Source organism: Quercus robur, chromosome 4 (assembly GCF_932294415.1).
Source record: "Quercus robur chromosome 4, dhQueRobu3.1, whole genome shotgun sequence".
Taxonomy (NCBI): Eukaryota; Viridiplantae; Streptophyta; class Magnoliopsida; order Fagales; family Fagaceae; genus Quercus; species Quercus robur.
The window spans coordinates 84,301,753-84,321,572 of record NC_065537.1 but is presented as its reverse complement, the minus strand read 5'-3'; the positions used below and the strand labels follow the sequence as shown (position 1 = coordinate 84,321,572).

General features: G+C 29.7%; 1 protein-coding gene across 9 annotated transcripts in view; it reads right to left on the bottom strand.

The window, feature by feature from the left end:
- The window catches only part of LOC126724090 (beta-glucosidase 17-like), a 43,492-nt gene extending 27,608 nt beyond the window's left edge, over window positions 1-15,884 (bottom strand). Inside the window, exons 1-13 of one of the 9 annotated variants that reach the window (XM_050428285.1) lie at window positions 15,579-15,826; window positions 15,408-15,477; window positions 13,955-14,013; window positions 13,133-13,208; window positions 12,906-12,983; window positions 12,701-12,788; window positions 12,360-12,612; window positions 11,946-12,061; window positions 11,420-11,637; window positions 11,137-11,189; window positions 10,942-11,044; window positions 10,753-10,855; window positions 9,622-9,960 (exon numbers count right to left, since the gene is read on the bottom strand). In XM_050428285.1, coding sequence (XP_050284242.1) covers window positions 9,747-9,960; window positions 10,753-10,855; window positions 10,942-11,044; window positions 11,137-11,189; window positions 11,420-11,637; window positions 11,946-12,061; window positions 12,360-12,612; window positions 12,701-12,788; window positions 12,906-12,983; window positions 13,133-13,208; window positions 13,955-14,013; window positions 15,408-15,477; window positions 15,579-15,755 — 1,608 coding nt within the window. In that variant the 5' untranslated portion in view covers window positions 15,756-15,826 and the 3' untranslated portion in view covers window positions 9,622-9,746. Of the gene's footprint in view, window positions 1-1,014; window positions 1,118-1,217; window positions 1,321-1,503; window positions 1,536-1,814; window positions 2,033-3,862; window positions 3,979-4,342; window positions 4,596-4,685; window positions 4,774-4,874; window positions 4,953-5,143; window positions 5,220-5,399; window positions 5,459-6,127; window positions 6,198-6,302; window positions 6,490-9,621; window positions 9,961-10,752; window positions 10,856-10,941; window positions 11,045-11,136; window positions 11,190-11,419; window positions 11,638-11,945; window positions 12,062-12,359; window positions 12,613-12,700; window positions 12,789-12,905; window positions 12,984-13,132; window positions 13,209-13,954; window positions 14,014-15,407; window positions 15,478-15,578 lie in introns of those variants that run through there. The other 8 variants (XM_050428286.1, XM_050428294.1, XM_050428296.1 and 5 more) reach the window with 8 other exon arrangements.
- Window positions 15,885-19,820: the final 3,936 nt, after the last annotated feature.

Sequence of the window (19,820 nt, the reverse complement as noted above, 5' to 3'; positions counted from 1 at the left end):
TATTCATCAATTACCAATCAGTGAGAGTAGGAGGGTCAGGCAGGTCTTATCTTTACGGACTACTAGAATTACACTTAATAAAAGTTTTTTTTTTTTTTGGGTAAATCACTTAATAAATTTTTTTTTTTTTTTTTTGGGTGGGGGGTACTTTAACTCATATGGGTTTTTACTCCTTACCTCCAATATTGTCAGAGGTATGATATCCGTCATCAAGTTACTGTTTAATATGATATGATACTAATGAGTATAACAATAAAAATTATGCTATATTCCTTAAAAAAAATTTAAGCATATATTTGAGTCTAATTACTTTTGGTAAATTACTTATTAAAAATTTAAGCATAGATTTGAGTCTAATACTCTAATCATGCTATATTAATTTTTTTAAGGCTTTCTTTTTTTTTTTTGGAGGGAGGGGGGAGGGAGACTTTAACTCATATGGATCCTTACTCCTTAACTCCAATTTTTTTTGAGGTATGATATCCATCATAGAGTTATTGTTCAATGTGACATGAGTTACTACTAAATATAACAAAGTTATTGCACGTCTGACCTTGTTGCCACATGACTAAAATGATTAAAAAAAATTATTAAAAAACGAAGAAGAATCACTATGTGATGTAATTGAACCTACCACAAGATTTGAGGTAAAGACTATCTTAGTTGACCTTATCACAGTTTTAGATGGATAAAAAAAAAAAACAAAAATGAAATCAGTTACTACTCAACAAGATATGAGTTACTAATGGATGTGATAAATTAAAAACTACGTCATGTGGAACCTTCCTATTAGTATGGTATATATACCATATCAAAAAAAATGTGGGTATTATAGACTTCCCTTAATTCACACATATAATATTTCTAAAACTAGGCCTTTAAGTGATCATATAGTCAAAATGGAATCATTTAGGGTGTCACATGTCTATACTTTCAACCACACCTCTCTCACTTCCACCATCTACCTACATAAGGGTGTAATTTTTTTCTAATACTATATGCATAGTCACTCACCTTATAGCCTTCAAGAGATTTGATAGATGACTATGGTGGTAATTTAACCTCAAGCTATCATTGAGTGCCTCTTGAATTGGCAATGAGCCATTATCACCAACTCCTGAAAAGTACAAATGTAGAAGTATATTGGATCTCATTACATGATACAAATTTCAATTACACTACTGAAATCACAGAAGGATGAAGATTTTGTTTCTTACCATTTTCTGTAATGTAAATAGGTGGATTGTTGTATTTTTTATTTACATATAGCACAAGTTCTCGAATTCCTCTTGGATAAACGTAAAGCCAGCTAGTAGCGGTCTACAAAACGATTTATAACATAGTTTTTTTTAGTATATACATGGAGTTGGAGTATAATACTCTTCAGAGAGAGAGAGAGAGAGAGAGAGAGGAGAGAGAGAGAGAGAGAGAGAGAGAGAGAGAGAGAGAGAGAGAGAGAGAGAGAGAGAGAGAGAGAGAGAGAGAGAGAGAGAGAGAGAGTACTGGTTGACCAATAGGAATGCCATCCTTTTCCGCTGTGACATCAAATAGGTTGATTACATGAGTATAGGGAAAACAATATAAGGATCAAAATGCAAAAACGACTACAAATTTTATTACAAAAAAATTTCAAACTTAAATGACAATCAATATAATTTATGCCACTTCAACAGAATAAATGTTAGAAATACTTTTTAAGACTAATGACACATAATTTTAGTAAAATTTATGTAATAAAATTTGTAATACATATTTCTAGCACCACTCAAAATATAAATTATAAGGCTTATCAAGGTTGTGGGTTTTGAGCTTACTAGTTAGATTTACATGGCTATCTGTTGTGTAACTGAGGTTAATGCTACTAGAAGATGTAGAGTCATCTGCATATCTTGCGGTGTAGTAATTTACTCCAAGGAAATCCAGAGAACCCTTAAGCATCTTGGATTGCAATTCAGTAAATATAGGTAGTCGAGTCCCAACCAGAGCTCTCATGGTCTCAGGGTAGTCACCAAAAATTATTGGATTAACAAACCTACGAAAATAATAATAGAAATAATCACAAGTCTCCTCATGAGGGTTTGATACAAAATATTGGGACACTACTTCGATGACTTAATTAAAAGTTTAAGATAGTAACTTAATTGGTAACACTATCCACACTACTCACATATAAATATTCTGATAAATTTCCTTTATCTATTATAAGTTTTCTAATATTGAATCAAACTACAATCTAATTAGCTAAATTTTATGTTAATTGGATATTGTTTACTATCTAATTTACAAAATTATATATTTGAGTATGATTTTAAAGTACAAAATATTTGAAATATAAATATTTAAATATTTTATAATGAGATAGGGTGTTTTTTGGTAGTCATAAATACTTTATAAGTATAGAACGTTTAAGAAGGCAATATAATTCCCCAAATTATTTATTAGAAGAAAATATGTGTTTACATATACACACCTGTCTATCTTTTAGTTTCTAAAAAAAAAATATATATATATATATATATATATCTTTTTATCCGTATACGCCTGCATTTATTTACACATAATGCAACATTATTTAAGATTTTGATGGTAGGTAAGCGTGGATGTTGCATTATGTGTAAATAATGGCTTAATGCTTATTTTACAGTCTGAGATGTGAGAATCTTTATATCAAGATTCTCACTCTAGGGGCCGTTTGGTAACATTATTATAATAACGTTATTTGTATTTTTTGAAAATACATGTGGATAAAAAAAATGTATAAAAATACATGTAATGCTGTTTAAAAACTGAAAAGTGTTATTTAAAATCACGAATCAAACAACCCCTAGATTACTTAAAAAAAGAATCTCACTCTAGAATTAAGCCACGATTATAAACTCAAATGCACATTAAACGAGATGTGTGACTAGTAAGTAAAATAATATTTTTGACCTTGTTATTAAAGAATGAGTATGATTAACAAATACTCTTTAAAAATTTCTTAACGAAACTATTTTTAGAACGTTTTGATACCATTTTTATAGAAAATATAAAAAATTAGTAAAAAAAATCAGTGGCTTTTTTCATTTTTCATAAAAAAAAAAAAAAAAAAAAAAATTCTAAACTAATACCTTTAAGACATCCATTAACTTTTACCCTAAAGAATTTAAACAAAGATTGGCCTTGGTTTTCAAGTAGAGTTTGAAAGCTGTGGAAATAAAATATGTAGTAATTTTGTCTAAAAAAATGACAAGAAGGAGTATTAGTATGTTGGTAAGTTAATAGGCTAACCATGCATTGTTCTCGAACGAAACAATTATGGATAGACCACAAGAGAAGGGACTGAACCATACATTCAAAGCTAGCATCGTGCATCGTGGTAGATAGGCTTAGAAGTTAAAATGCATCTGTTTACTGTTACCTACCTTCATTTCAAACCAAAAATGCATGCTCTTTGCAAATATATTTTTAAAGAAAACAAAGCCAATGTTATCCATAGAAAATTTACAATTTATTCATTTCCCACTTTTTTTTAATGTAATATTCATTTCCCACTTAGCCTACGTGCAAGGAAACGTGCATTAATGTTTATTGTCATGAGCTAAGTAAAGTGATGAAGTGCTAGGCTACAAAATGATCTTCATACCCATTGCACAGATATATAATATTTTTATTTTTGTATACAATAACAGCAACAGGGTTTTAATCCTAAGTCATGCATGTATGAATTACGGTGTATTGCAGTTATTTATTTATTTATTATTTAAGATATCTGTTTTAATGTTTTAATAACTCATAGGAATTCAGGTCACAACAGTGAAAGACAAAAGTGCTTATTTTATTTATAGGAATTCATTAGGTTAGTATAAAATTAAGTAATTACCATCCAAAATTAAAATCAAGGCCTCTAAATGCAGCCTTGGTGCTGGCAACCGTTTGATATTTGGGCAATATCCAATAACTCGCTACTGTAATCCCAATTTCTCCCATTTGAAAAGCCTACCAAAAAAAAAAAAAAGAAGAAGAAGATAATTCCATCCAATAAAGAAAGCCAACTTTTGCAATATTACGAATTAACCATCTTTTTTCCATAATAAGAATATATATTATCTTTTTCTCATTCATAAGGATTAAATAGTTTAATAGGTATTAATAGGTAAACACAGTGTTTCTCTCTCACTCACACACACATAAAGTTCTTTATATATATATATATATATATATATATAAGATGGAAATTTTACTCTAGTTTAATCTAAGTGTATATGTGTATCACTCACACACAGTTAATTAGTCAGTCATAAGTTGGTATATCCTCTTCAAATTTATTACTTAATTAAAATTAATTGTTAAAAGCTCAAACCTGATACTTTTTCTTGTACAGTTTCACAGCAGCTGCATGTGAAAGAAGTAAATTATGTCCCACTATATAGGGTTCTGTCCCAGAATTCCCATATGTGCAATTTCCGACATAATTAGAGCAACGACCAGGTGCTGCGGTGCCTGTTGCATACCCTCCAATGGTAAATAAATTTGGTTCATTAATTGTGATCCAAAACTTCACTCTATCACCAAATTCTTTGAAGCAGAAGTCCACGTAGTTGAGATAATCATCCCTAATTATAGGAGATTGATCAATTGTTTATTAATTAGATTGTAGATTTATTAATTGCATAATAGATTTAAATGTGTATGTCAAAACTTACACTATGTTTGGGCTCAAGAATCCACCATACTCATCTTCAAGAGCTTGTGGAAGGTCCCAATGGAATAGAGTTACAAATGGTTTTAAACCTGATTAATGAACTATAGTCAATATTAGGAAGAGGCATATATTGAAACTACAATTTATGATTAGCTTTATGAGTAGCGTGTGAGAGGGAGTGAAATTTCACCTTGAGATAATAGCTCATTTATGAGGTTATTGTAGAATATGACCCCTTTTTGGTTCACTCCTCCACTTACTTTTCCTTCTGAGGACAAAATTAAACTTTATTAGTAGCATTACATGTTACTTGGAATATATACCATATAAAAATATTTTTTTTTCTTCTAAAATGACATGTTATGTTGGTTCTCAGTAGAGAAAAAATGGTCATGAAATTATGCCTATTCCTTTAAATGGACTTCAAAGAAAATAGCAAAGGTTGAGTTGTGGTCTTACTAGGTAGTATTCTGGTCCATGAGATGGAGAACCTAAAGAAGTCTAAACCAATTTCTCTCATCAGAGCTATGTCCCCCTGAAACATTTCCCGGTCTTTTCATTAGTTTAATGCAAAAAGGAAGAAGAAAAGTAAAAGAAAAAAAATTATGGTTTCAACTGCAATATAGTGGATGTGTAGAAGGGTAGCTAGGGACAGAACAGAATAATTCTTTTTGGTGTGTAAGAGACTAATAGAATACAATCATATGAATCATACCTCAAAACGATAGTAAAAATTATCAGCTATATCCCCTGTAGTATGGTCCGCAATTTTTTCTGTCATGACACCATAAAATATCTCAAAAAAATTGTCTAAGTGGTACACTACATAAAAAAAAATTGTTATACATCAAAATTTAGTTATGCATAGAAATAAAAATACAGGTCACATATGAGTATGACAGCCATTTCTTAGCAGGGAAGACCCTATAAGATTACAAATAATAGGGAAAATTTTTAATTAAACAATAATTAACAAGAATCCCTTTGACTGGAATGTTCAAACCTTAAGAGACATTATTTTGTACACAATAAATTATACCTTTCTTTTTCATTAATACAGTCTCATATACCTAACCTACATGCAAGACCCACTTTTATGTGAAATGAATGTGTAAAATACTTGGTGAATTGAATAATTTCATCTTTATGAGGAGTTTGCATTATTGTATTGTTTTACTATTTATTAAAGTATACTAGCCCAAAGGTCAACACTATATTTGAGTGGATTTGGTTCTAGTCGAAGTTAGTTGTAATTAACAATATTTATCTTTGTGAATTACTAATTGCTGTGAATGATTTTCTCTCTCTTAGTGATGCAAATGTAGGTTGGTCTGGAGAACTAACTAGTAGTTGCTTGGTTTGCCTTTGTTTGTACATTTGGACATTCATGTTGATTGAATACAATTTCCCTTCACTAAAAATGAGAGAGAGAGAGAGAGAGACCTGGATTTTCACTGGTGAAAGTGTCCCATATGCTAGGTCCTTTTCCATGCTGATATGCAGCCCCTTCATACTTTCAATAGAAATTAAGAGTACCCCAAACATAATGAGTATAAGAACATAGGTAATTAGAGTTGAAAGCATGTAAATATTAGTGTTAGTGCAGTGACATATGTACCTGGTAAGCACTTGAGGCCCCTCCAAATATGAAACCAGCTGGAAAATCTCTCCGACTAAGACTTTCAGTGCAAGAGAAAAAATAGACTACAAAAAGCAGCACATACAAAAGGAGATGACGACGACGAAGTATTTCCATGTCTGTCTTTCTCCAACCCCCCCTGTATCGTCCAACCACAGAAGAATAGGCACACTTATATAGTCATTGAATTACACAACTCATTCAGTGTACTTAATTTTATTGTTTTACTGTTTCTCAAAAAAAAAAAAAAAATTATTGTTTTACTTAAGCATCACTCTTTCCTGTATTGGATATACATATATTTGGGTCATCTAGATCACGTTGCTCAATGCTCAATATATTGAGGTCTGCATTTGATTGTGTCCAAACTCTTATTAATTACTAATCGTACGCCTTGGTATCTAATACCATGTGTTGCTATTCCAAATTCCACGATTCCAATTGCAATCAAGGGTAGGTTATCAATCCAGCCCATGTACTTGTAATTTTAATTTTCTTAATCTACTTGTGGACATTAATTATACACCAACTTTTCTTGCTTCTTGTTTAGCAAAAATTCTTGCTTCTTTAATTATTCGGTAGTATTAATTTGAAAAAGTCTAAATCGACTCTAGTCTTTGAAACTTGATCGCTCTTCAATAATACAATATGTGCAAGTTAATTAAGATCCCAACTTTTTTTACATGCAAGTTGTGATGAGAATAATATGATTAATATCACTTTTTAATAGGCTCATAGGTTCATTATGAATTATTACTTTTACTATGCACAATCACACGTCAACCGTTGTAAACAAAGTTCTATTTTTTTTTTTTTTTTTTTTTGATGAACAAGTTCTAAAATTTTGTATCCCTAGTCTTATTTTATTTTAATGATATATTTACATTATGTGGTACATGCGCCTTGGTAGCCTTTCCCACTTAATTCTACATCATCTATCAATAAATCTAGTCACTAGTCACACAATTTATAACTTTCTTTTTTTAACAACGATTGAAGTGTAAGCATATTATGATTGATATACAATATAAATAATATTAGTGTTTAGTGATGGCCGGTGAGACTAAATAACACATTATCATAAATTTGTTGTGAAACTTTATGTCTCTGTCAAGAAACATAATTATTTGTTTGCTAAGTTAAGAAAGGGATGAGTGCATGAAACGGTGGATCAGGGGTGGATTCTCCCATGGCCCATCAAAATTGTTATACACTATAAATTTTTTCTATGACAAACTTCATTTGAAAAAGAAAAAGAAATATTTATGGGATTCTCCCATGGCCCATCAAAATTGTTATACACTAAATTTTTTCTACAACAAACTTCATTTGAAAAAGAAAAAAGAAATATTTCTTATTTTATTAATCTCTATTTCAATGTTAAAAAAATTATAAAAGAAAAAAATTAAAAAAAAACAGTATTATTCCTTTTCAAAGGTGATTAAAAAATAAAAAATTCTTAATATAATACTTTATATTCTTCTTCATGTAAATTTGTATATAAGTAATTAAATATAAAAATGATAACATAATAAACTCCAATGATTTATATTATTTAAAGTTAATAATGAAATTTCAAGTATATATTTTACAATATAGTTTTAGAAATATTACAATTTAATTATTTAAGAGTCTATATTAACAAAAATATCATAATTTATATGAGTTGTGTTTAAAGTCAGTCTAACAATTAAAAAAGTTCTTTCAAGTGAATTGTAAGTGGAATCTTAACTCTTAAAAAAAAATTACTAAGTGGCTTATGCATGTTTAAAAAACATCTACCAGATAAACACAATATAACAACTATGATTTAGTTTTCTTTGCAATAAAATATCACTTAAATCACATAATTTTTTTTTTTCAATAAAAATTAAATTGGTCTCAAGTACTCATATACATGCGTGTGAATTTGTCATTTATAAATTTTCCCTCCCCTAATGGCTCCCCCACTTGGAGTACGTTGAACGCGAAATTGAAAAAGTCAACAAAGATGCAATTTTCATTTGCATATCTATCAAATTCCGATAAAATCCCGTGGATTATGATAGTAATACACTTTTATCATAATTAATTATTTACTTTTTCTCTCATAATTATTTTTGAATACCTTCCTTCCATAGCACATGGCTACCTTCTACCAACAACCTTAAATCATACAGGATGGTTAGGTATAGTACGAGGAACGTTAGCTGCATTAGTCTGTAGCTCCAACTAACCACAAAAGATTATATATACGGATCGGATTCAGATCTTTTAGATTTCTTAAGACATTCTTATCAATAAAATTTATTAAATCCTAATAACTTTTTTATAATTTAAGAATCTAGATTCTGCCATATCAGTATTTCACTAACAATTCTCTTAAAATAATTAAAAGAAATGATACGTCGAAAAGAAATTATATGTCCACAATATTTTTATAACATTTTTACAACAAATCCTAAGTGTTACTGGTAGTTATTGTTAGGGCAAAAAAGTAATCTTAATGTTAAGTTCAAATTTAAACCAATAACAACTAACTACCTATGATTTGTTATGAAAATGTTATAAAAATGTTGTAAAATAATATTGTAAACAAAACAATTAAGATTATTTTTAAAGGAATGTTGACATGACAAATTCTAAATTATTAAATCATTAAAAAATGTCTAAGATTTAAGGAAATCTAGTGGACCAGAATCCTCTCTCTCTCTCTCTCTCTCTCTCTCTCTCTCTCTCTCTCTCTCTATATATATATATATATATATGACAAATTTTAGTTACAAAATTGATTTTAACTTAAAACTACAACCTTATTCAATATCTTTTTATTAGAGATAAATTTTGACAAATTCACTATTGGATTACATCTTTTTCTTATAATCTCTATACTTACAAAATTTCTAGAAAAATAAAGATTAATAATTATGTCATCAATAAATTTTTTAAATGACAAGTTTTTGTAGTTTAAAATTATGCATAAAATATAAGTTTATAGATCATATAGTAAATAATATCCGATTGATATAAAATTTGACATGTATATTAAGAGAGTAAAGAACATGCAATTGAACAATTAAATTTTCAAAATATGTAATAATTTTTATTTTATTGATTAAGATTATAACCTAATGATACAACTAATTTTGTAGTTAATATTTAATTATTTAATGTCCGCAAAAGAGTTTGTGTATAATTATATATGTACATTAAATATTAATTATATGCCAACTTTTTTTCGTCTTGTTTAAAAAGCAAATAAAAAATTCTTGCTTCAATAGTTATTGTGTATAGTGTTTGAAATGGTCTAAATCAACGCTAGTCTTTGAAACTTGATCGCCCTTTAATGATACAAAATGAGCAATGTTAATTTTAAGACCACAACTTCTTTTACATGCAAGTTGTAATGGGAATAATATGATTAACAAATCAGTTGCTATAAATTCAACTACTATCTTGGTACAACAAAGGTTTGCTTCGGATGACATTTTCCTTCTGGAGAAAATTTTTAAACCAGAAAGCAGAGCTTTTCAGGTATCTTGTCAACCCATTTTTGTAATCTACATAAGTGATGCCAAATCGAAGAGTATAACCAGATTCCCATTCAAAGTTATCAAGAAATGACCATGCAAAGTATCCTCTCACATCAACCCCAGCCCTGCCAAACCAAATCGTTAATATATATCTTAGAACTATTGAAACACACAATTATGATATTCTAGGGTGGTAAAATGTAATATATATATATATATATATATATATATATTCTATCAGTTTCCAATATGAGAATAAGAGCATTGCTTTTGATTAAAAAAAAAAAAAAGAAAGAGTTGGGAGTGTTAGCATGTCTTAATCTTATCTTTACATATTGCCAAAGTTACCATTAATAAAAGTTTTCAGCATATGAATTTAGGTCTAATTAAGTTACATATTATTTTTTAAATTTGTTTATTTTACTTTTATGGGGAACTTTGACTCACATGGGTCCCTAGTTTTGGGAGGTATGATACCCATTACAGAGTTACCGTTCTATGCGACATGTGATTATAATAAAGTTACCATCATGGATGACCTTATTACTGCATGTTTGAAAGTTACCATGTGATGTGACTGAACCAACCATCATATCTATGGTAAACACTATTTTAATTGAACTTATCATAGTTTAAGATAAAAAAAAACAAAATTAAAATATTAGAAAATAAGTTAATGCTCAGTGTAATGTGACTTACTAATGAATGTGACAAAATTAAATCACGTTATTAGTAGAGAAACCATATCTAAAAACACATGGGTATTATAGAATTTCCTTAATCACACATATATAATATACCCAATATTAGGGTTCAAGTAATAGCTCAATCATCATAATGGCACAATTTATGGTATCCTTTGCATGTGGTTTGAACTCCACAATTCCTTCACACACACTATATGCAAAGTCACTCACCTTATAGCCTTCAAGAGATTTGATAGATGACAATGGTAGTATTTTATCCTCAAGCTATCGTTGAGAGCCTTTTGAATTGGCAATGAGTCATTATCATCAACTCCTGAAAAGTATAAATGTATACATGTATTTGATTTAAAATCAGATAACTATTTTCAATTAAATTGAAGGATGAAGATAGTTTCGTACCATTTTCGGTAATGTAAATAGGTGGATTATTATATTTTTTCTTTACGTATAGCATAAGTTCTCGAATTCCTCTTGGATAAACGAACAACCAATCAGCAGCGGTCTACAAAACCATTATTTATATAGTTTTCTTAGCATATACAGGGGATAAAATACTATTATATTCAAACATTGGGTGAGAGTGAGAGAGATTACTGGTTGACCAACAGGAATGCCATCCTTCTCCGCTGTGGCATTGAATAGAGTGGCTACATGAGTGTTAGAAAAAAAAATATAAGGAAAATGAAAAAGTGACTACCAATTTAACAACAAAAGACTTACAATTTGAGGGGACAATGAATATAATTTATGTCATTTCAACAAAATAAATACCTAGAATACTTTTTGATGACTAATGATCAATTTTTTTTAAATTTTTTTATACATATTCTTTGCATCACCCAATATATAAATCAAGGTTATGGATTTTGAGCTTAACTAGTCAAATTTACGTTGCTATCTGTTGTGTAACTTAGGTTGACGCTACTAGAAGATGTAGAGTCATCAGCATATCTTGCAGTATAGTAATTTACTCCAAGGAAATCCAGAGAACCTTTTAACATCTTGGATTGCGATTCAGTAAATATAGGTAGTCGAGTTCCCACCAAAACTCGCATGATCTCAGGATAGTCACCAAAAATAATTGGATCAACAAACCTACACAAATAATAGAAATAATAACAAGTCTCCTTATAAGGGTTTGATACAATTATGTTGAGACAATACCTTAACTACTTAAATCTAAAATCTTAAGATTGTGACTTGTCACAAAATTAACTTATCGTAGTTACGCTTAGAATGCTTACGTTGTTGTTGTTGGTTTTTGCTGAATAGCTTAGAATGCTTCTCTTAACTAACTTTACTTCAAGCCAAAAATACTTGCCTTTTGCAAATATGTTTGCAGACAAATGCGTTTATTTATAGGAATTATTGAGTCTAGCATAAAATTAAGTCATAAATCTTACCATCCAAACCTAAAATCAAGACCTCTAAAGGCAGCCTTGATGCTAGCAACTGTTTGGTATTTAGGCAAATTCCAAAAACTTTGTACTGAAATGCCAATTTCTCCCATTTGAGATTCCTACAAAAATCAAATTCAGATTATGAAAGAAAACTTTTGCAATATTCTGAACCTTCTTTTTAACTTATTAAGAATATATATGAAGCACAGTAGATTATCTCATTTTTGCTTAAGAAGGATTAGGATAGTTTTCTAGGTACTAATAGCACAAATAAACCAAGGCTAGTATTCTTTGTAATCTAAAGCACAACCCAGTATTGCTAAACACAATGTCTGTCTCACACACACATGGCTCATTAATTAGTGAGTCATAAATTGACATATCCTCTTTAAATTGATAATTGCTAAAAGCACATACCTGATACTTTTCCTTGTATAATTTCACAGCAGTTGCATGAGAAAGTAGTAAATTATGTCCCACTATATAGGGTTCTATCCCAGAGTTCCCATATGTGCAATTTCCGATATAGTTAGAACATCGACCAGGTGCTTCAATTCCTGTTACGTAGCCCCCAATGGAAAATGTATTTGGCTCGTTAATTGTGACCCAATACTTTACTCTATCACCAAATTTTTTGAAACAGACATCCACGTAGTTCCGATAATCATCCCTAATTATAGGCATTTATGGATTGCTGATTAATCAGATTGCATATATACTAATTTCATAATAGATTTAATGTGTGCTTCAAAACTTACACTATGTTTTGGCTCAAGAATCCACCATACTCCTCTTCAAGGGCTTGTGGAACATCCCAATGGAATAGAGTTACAAAAGGTTTTAAACCTGATTAATAAATTATATAGTCAATATTAGGAAGAGACCTAAATTGGGAAAAAAAAATTAAAAAAAATAATTATGATTAGCTTTATGAGAAGCATGTGAGAGGGAGGGAAATTTCACCTTGAGACAATAGCTCATTTATGAGGTTATTGTAGAATGTGATTCCTTTTTGGTTCACTCCCCCACTGATTTTTCCCTCTGAGGACAAAATTAAGCTTTATACATAGGATTATATGTTACTTTGAATACATTACCAAATAAAGATATTTTTTCCCCAAAAAATTACATGTTTTTGTAGGCTCTTAGTAAAAAAAAATGACAAAGGTTGAGTTAAGCAATGCTCTTACTAGGTAGTATTCTGGACCATGAGATAGAGAACCTAAAGAAGTCTAAACCAATTTCTTTCATCAAAGCTATGTCCCCCTGAAACATTTTTCAGTCTTTTCATTAGTTTAATGTATAAAAGAAAAGCCAAAGTTTCAACTGCAATATAGTGGATGTGGAGTATATAGGTATATAGTCTTTTTTTTTTAATTTCTTTTTGATGTGTAAGAAATAGGAATGGCAATGGGGCAGGACAGGAAAATTTTCTTGCCTCATCCCACCTCTTAGGGCCGAGTGAAGCCTCACTCTACCCTGTAAAACTCTACTTCTTGTTAATTTGCCCCACAACTATTACAATTTTTTTTAATAAAACATGCTTCCTTAATAAAAATATACTTGAAATTACAACTAAATTTATCTCATCAAATCAAACTAATATTTAGCAAAAAACTAATAAATATTATCCAAGTGTTTAATAAGACAATATCACAACAAAACCTAAAATCTCATAGTATAATACATAACAAAATAGAGGTAGAGAGTCACATTGCGTAGAATAAAATAAGTTAATATTAATATGTTTGTTTAAATAATAGGGTTTTAGGGTATAAAAATTTACAATTAAAACTTTTATTAACGCGGGGTAGGGTGGGAACAAGGTGAGGCGAGGCGGGTCTAAAAAGTCTAAACCCATCCCGCCCTGCTCTATAGTATAGGGCTAAAGTCTTGCCCCATCCCCACCCCACCACCTTTGCGGGGCAGGAAAACCCGTATGGAGCGAAGCGGGGAGGGGCCGGGCAAAATTAAAGAAACCAATAAAATACAATAACATGAATTAACCATACCTTAAAATGATAGTAAAAATCATCAGCTATATCTCCGGTGGTATGGTCTGCAATTTTTTCTGTAACGACACCATAAATTTCTCAAAAAATTGTCTCTAATGAGTTAGGTGATACGCTTAAAAAAAATATTATGCATCAAACTATAGAATACAAGGAATAAAAAAGCGAATTTTATTTTAATTACAAAAAGTTTTAGGTCACATATGTTGATCACCCATTTGATTATAAAATGCGCTATACTTGGGTGTGTTTGGATTGAACTTATTGTTGCTAAAACTGAAAACTGAAAATACTGTAGCAAAATTAATTTTTAAATGTGTAAATAATACCTTGGGACCCATTTTTAATATTTTTTAATGAATAAAGTGGCTGTGGGTCCCATAAACAGTACTGCTACAGTACCACTACAGTACTGTTTGTCTCCCTTTTCTGCAAAACGCCTGATATGTAAAAAATAAAAAATAAAAAGTGTGAAAACGCAGAGCAACGCCAACCCAAACACACACTAAGTGCATGAGTATGACAGCCCATTTTCTTAGCCAGGGAAGACCCTACAAGATTACAAATAAAAGGAGAAATTTGTAATTAAATTTTAAACAATAATTAACAAGAATCCATTTTTTCGTAAAAACTCCGTGTACTATACTCTATGTATAGATGTAAGGTTCATTTTATGTAAGAACAATGTCTAATACACTCGGTAAAAATAATTTCACCTTAATATATAGGATGCGTTTGCATTATTCTAATATTTAATTATTTATTGACTATAAAAGTTCACTGGCCCAAAGGTCAATACATCCTATCTTTGGGAGGATTAGGTTCTTTCCTTTCTCATTACCCACCAATTTGAAGGATTTCAATCTAGCAAAAAATCAATTGTAGTAAAATTAGATGATGAAGCTGATTTACTGAAAGAAATCTTCTTTGGTCTTTGGAGCTCACTGTCTATTTACCTAAAAGCCAAAATTTAAATCCAAAACAAAGCACTATGCAGCCTTTGGAGGACCCCAATTTCTGTCCTTGACACATACTAGTCGAAGTTAGCTTGTTGTAATTTCTGATGCATTTTTAGGTTAGTCTGCAGAACTAGTTGCTGATTGTTTTGGTTTTGTTACTAAATTTGTATATTCTCTTGATTGAATAGTAACAAAACAAGTATAATTTGAATAATGTTGCGCTCCACACCAATTGACGTGTGGTCTTTACTTTCATTTTTATGGACTAAGTAGTTACATATTAGATACACATGAGGAGAGTTTTAGATAAGTACAATACATTCAGTTACAAATGAGATAGGAGTAATCCTTGCAAACTTCAATCTGATCTAGTCTTATCACTTTCATTTGGGTTGCTTATCTTGATAGGATCCTTAAGCATATAGAATTGCTTATTCACATAAAAGTGTGTGTGTGTGTGTGTAAGAGAGAGAAAGAGAGAGAGAGAGAGAGACCTGGATGTTCTCTAGTGAAAGTGTCCCATATGCTAGGTCCTTTTCCATGTTGAAATGCAGCCCCTTCATACTTCCAATTGACATTAAGAGAACCCCAAACATAATATAAGAACATAGGGAATTAGTGTAGAAAGCATGTAAATATTAGTGTTAATTCAGTGACATATGTACCTGGTAAGCACTTGAGGCCCCTCCAAATATGAAACCAGCTGGAAAATCTCTCCGACTAAGACTTTCAGTGCAAGAGAAAAAATAGACTACAAAAAGCAGCACATACAAAAAGAGATGGTGATGATGATGAATTACTTCCATGTCTGACTTTCTCCAACTCCCCACGAATGTTTCCATGTCTGACTTTCTCCAATGTTAATTGAAGGCAAAGAGATGAAAAATTAGATAAAAAGTAAAAGAAGAAACTAGAAGTAAGAGCTTTTAATTAAACAAGGTGTGGATGTAAGACTTCAAGATATGTGGTGGGTGGAGTATCAACGTGTAAAGGTAGGATATGTGATGGGAAATAAATATCAAGTGGGCAGTGACTTCTCAAAAAAAAAAAAAAAAAAGTGGGCAGTGACTTTTTGTTATTTGAAAAATGAAAGAATAACTAAAATACTTCGTGCAGTGAGCTTGAGTTTAGCTGTCTAAAATATAAATTAAAGTTAAGGTTTAATGTTTTATTGTTATTTAATTTAACTTTTTAGTTAAAATATTAGTTATAAAATTATTTATTTATTTATATTTATAATTATTAATTAATTATTTATAACATCATTGGATCAACTATTGGTTTGATTTTGGTCCAACCATAAAATTGAGAATCACTTTTTATTTTGATTCTTTAATTGCATCGGTTTTTAAAACTAAAGGTTCCACTACAATCCATGTGCTTATGATTTTTTTTTTTTTTTGTATTCTTAATTTTATTTTTCTTAACCCACTTGTGGACATGTCACAAGTGGAGTAAGAAAAATCAAATATTAATTAATACTTAATGTACATTAAATATTAATTATTTAATGTTGGTGTATACAGTTCGAAAAGGAGTTGGTGTATAATTAATATTTGATTATTTAATGTCCCCAAAAAATATCGGTGTATAATTAATATTTAATATACATTAAATATTATTATACACCAAGTTATTTTTCTTGTTTAAAAAGCCAAAAAAAAAAAAAAAAATTCTTCTTTAGTTATTATTATTATTGTTATTTGCTGGTGCTTCTTTAGTTATTCAGTTTAGAGTTTGAAATAGTCTAAATCAATGCTAGTCTTTGAAAGTTGATCCCTCTTGATGGTTGGTTTGAATTAAGGGAAAGAAAAAGAAAGCAGAGTAGAGTAAAATATAGTAGAATTGACCTAAAATTAATGATATATACAAAATGAACAATGTTAATTAAAATCACAACTTTTTTTACATACAAATTATAATGAAATAATATGATTAATATCACTTTCTCATATGCTCATTATTAATTAATTATTACTTTTATTATGCACCACCGCAATTGGGTCACGACTGTAGTAAATAAAGTTCTGAAAAATTATATATCCCTAGTATTATTTTAATGATATAGTGACCGTTTGGATTCAAATGCGTTTGCGTTTGTGCTTGTGCTGGTCTTTTTTGTGTGGGTCCCATGTATTATTTACGAGACCCGTAAGTACGGATTTCAGTAAATTTTTCTTTAAAACTGGATCCCACGGCACTATTCACACATTTAAATATTATTTTGTTACAGTGTTTCCAATTTTCAACAATAAACGGTATTCAAACAAACTCATAAACAATGTTTACATTAGGTGGTAATTGTGCCTTGGTAGCCATTCCCACTTTTTTTTTTTTTTGGACATCTATCGATAAGATATTAGTGGTGGATACAGTTGATATTAGTGGTGGCTGGTGAGACAAGATAAAAGTGATGTTAGATGATCAATCCCAATATATTACCATAAACTTCTTGTGAAACTTTTTGTCTCTATTATTTCACTTATGAAACTTCATCAAGCCATGCATCACATAGGAATAATACTAGTACTAGTATATTTTAAAATATATTTTTAGAAATATTACAATTTAATTATTTATTAGTCTATGTTAACAAAAATATCATAATTAATATGAGTTGTAATTAAAGTCAGTCTAACAATTAAAAATTCTATCAGATCAACACAATATAACAAATATTATATTTTTTTCTTTGCATTGAAATATCACTTAAATCACATAATTTTTTTTCAATAAAATTTAGATTGGTCTCAAGTACTCATATACATGTCTATGTATTTGTCGCTTATAAATTTTGCCTCCCCTGACATCCAATCTTGGCTCCCCCACTAAGTGCCAAGTTTTTATTTTATTTTATTTTTTTTATATTTTACATCCATGGGATTCTGTTGGAATTTGATAGAGATGCAAGAAGAAAAGTGCTTCTTTGACCTTTTCAAATGAAATCTCAAAAAAAAAAAAAAAAAAAAAAAAAAAACTTATACCATACACTGTGGTTAATTATGTATAATTCATATCAGCTAGCAATCTCTCTCTCTCTCTCTCTCTCTCTCTCTCTCTGAGATTGAAGTTTAAGAAATTGTGATTCATAAAAGATCACCTTCACATAAGTTCACCACAATTGTAAATTGATCACAAGATTAATTCACAACACATAAAAATTTATAAATTCTTCTGTAATACTAGATTCATTGTAGGGATTATATATGAAAGAATAGTACTGAATTAGTAATTCTGAAAGTAAATGCATGCTGCAATTCCTCTTAATATAGAACAGAAAAAAAAAAATTAAAGAATTAGTTCAACATACAACAAATCAGTACACTTGCTATAACTATAAATTACAATTCACTGTACAAGTACAACAAAGTTGGCCTTCTGGTGACATTCTTCTTTTGGAGAAAGTTTTTGAACCATAAAGCATTAATTGTAAAGGATTGAGAAATTTTTTTTTTCTTTTTTAGAAAATAATTAACTACGTACGTTGGGTTTTAATTTTGAAATTTCACGTTTATCATTCAAAGGAAATGTCCTCTCCTCCTCTTTTTCCTATGCAAATGTTCTTAGTTTGGAAATTGATATAGTCTTTGTTAGTAGAGGTAGTGTGAGTTAGAGAGAGAGAAATCCAGAATTAATGTGATTCACCTTAGCTGCCTAGATTGATAGTAGAAAATCATTAGTGGCTACCCTTATACTAATTACAAATTTACAATGAATCTGATGTATATGGGTTATATGCATTTAATTTTCTTGTTATACAACTTTACAAGTACATGCAAAGAGGAATTTGATGAACTTCGGTGCTCTACGAATTTGCCAATGTGAAGAATTGTTGTAGAGTTTAGCTCAATTTGTGACTCTTGTTTTGTGGAATTTGAGCCAAGGTAGAGATTTGTTAGAAATTGTCTCAAATAATTGACTTGGATTGAGTTTTCATGGAAGGTAAATATATTCCTTTTTAAACAACTAATAGTACTCATTGTTTACAAATGAATGTATTCCTTGTTCAGGAAAAAAATATGTATTGAAATCTTACAAATAAACAATAATATTAAGGTTTGATGGCTTTGAAGCACGACTCCTCACACATGGAAAGAGACTTTGAATTAATTTGTGAATACCTTTTGAGTATGTAAACACTTTCGTAATCACTCTTTAAAATATATAGTCATTATATGAAAATAATATTCATTCATAGTGTAATCATGTTAATCATAATTAATTGTTTTTTATTCACATGTTCTTAGTCTTTGTTTATTAAACACTTTCATCGTCTAAAAAACAAAATTCAATATTAAAAATTTTGTTGATTCACTTCAATTAATTAAACATAAATTTCATTTTATGTATGTTGCATGCACACCAAATACAAAAAGTCAAAAATGCAATTATTTCTATGACAAGATATACACTTTATATAACATAATTTATACTTCTCTTTCATTTGATATAATATAATATGAATTGTGGCATAATATATTTGTCGTGATTTATGCGCTGTTTGCTTTATAAAGTGTATACATTATGAACGATTGTTAGATAGCACATATTTAATTAGTAGGATGAACGTTAGCTTCAACTTACCCGACAATAAATAAAAAAAGATGAAGAACGTTAGCTACATAAATATAATATGAATTGTGGCATAATATATTTGCCCATATCATTTTTAATGAACTAGAACTCGGAATTGGAATTGGAATGTTCAACTCTTCAAGACTAAAGTAATAATGAACTAGATTTCCATAGCCCTTTTTGTTTATTAAAATATATTTATTAAAAAAAATCAAATATTCATCACTAAAAGAATATTGGGTCCCAAAAATGATTATAAACAACTTTTTTGTCTCTCCACTAGGAAGATCCGGTTCTATCAGGTATACATAAAGGAATCACTTTAGTTCTCA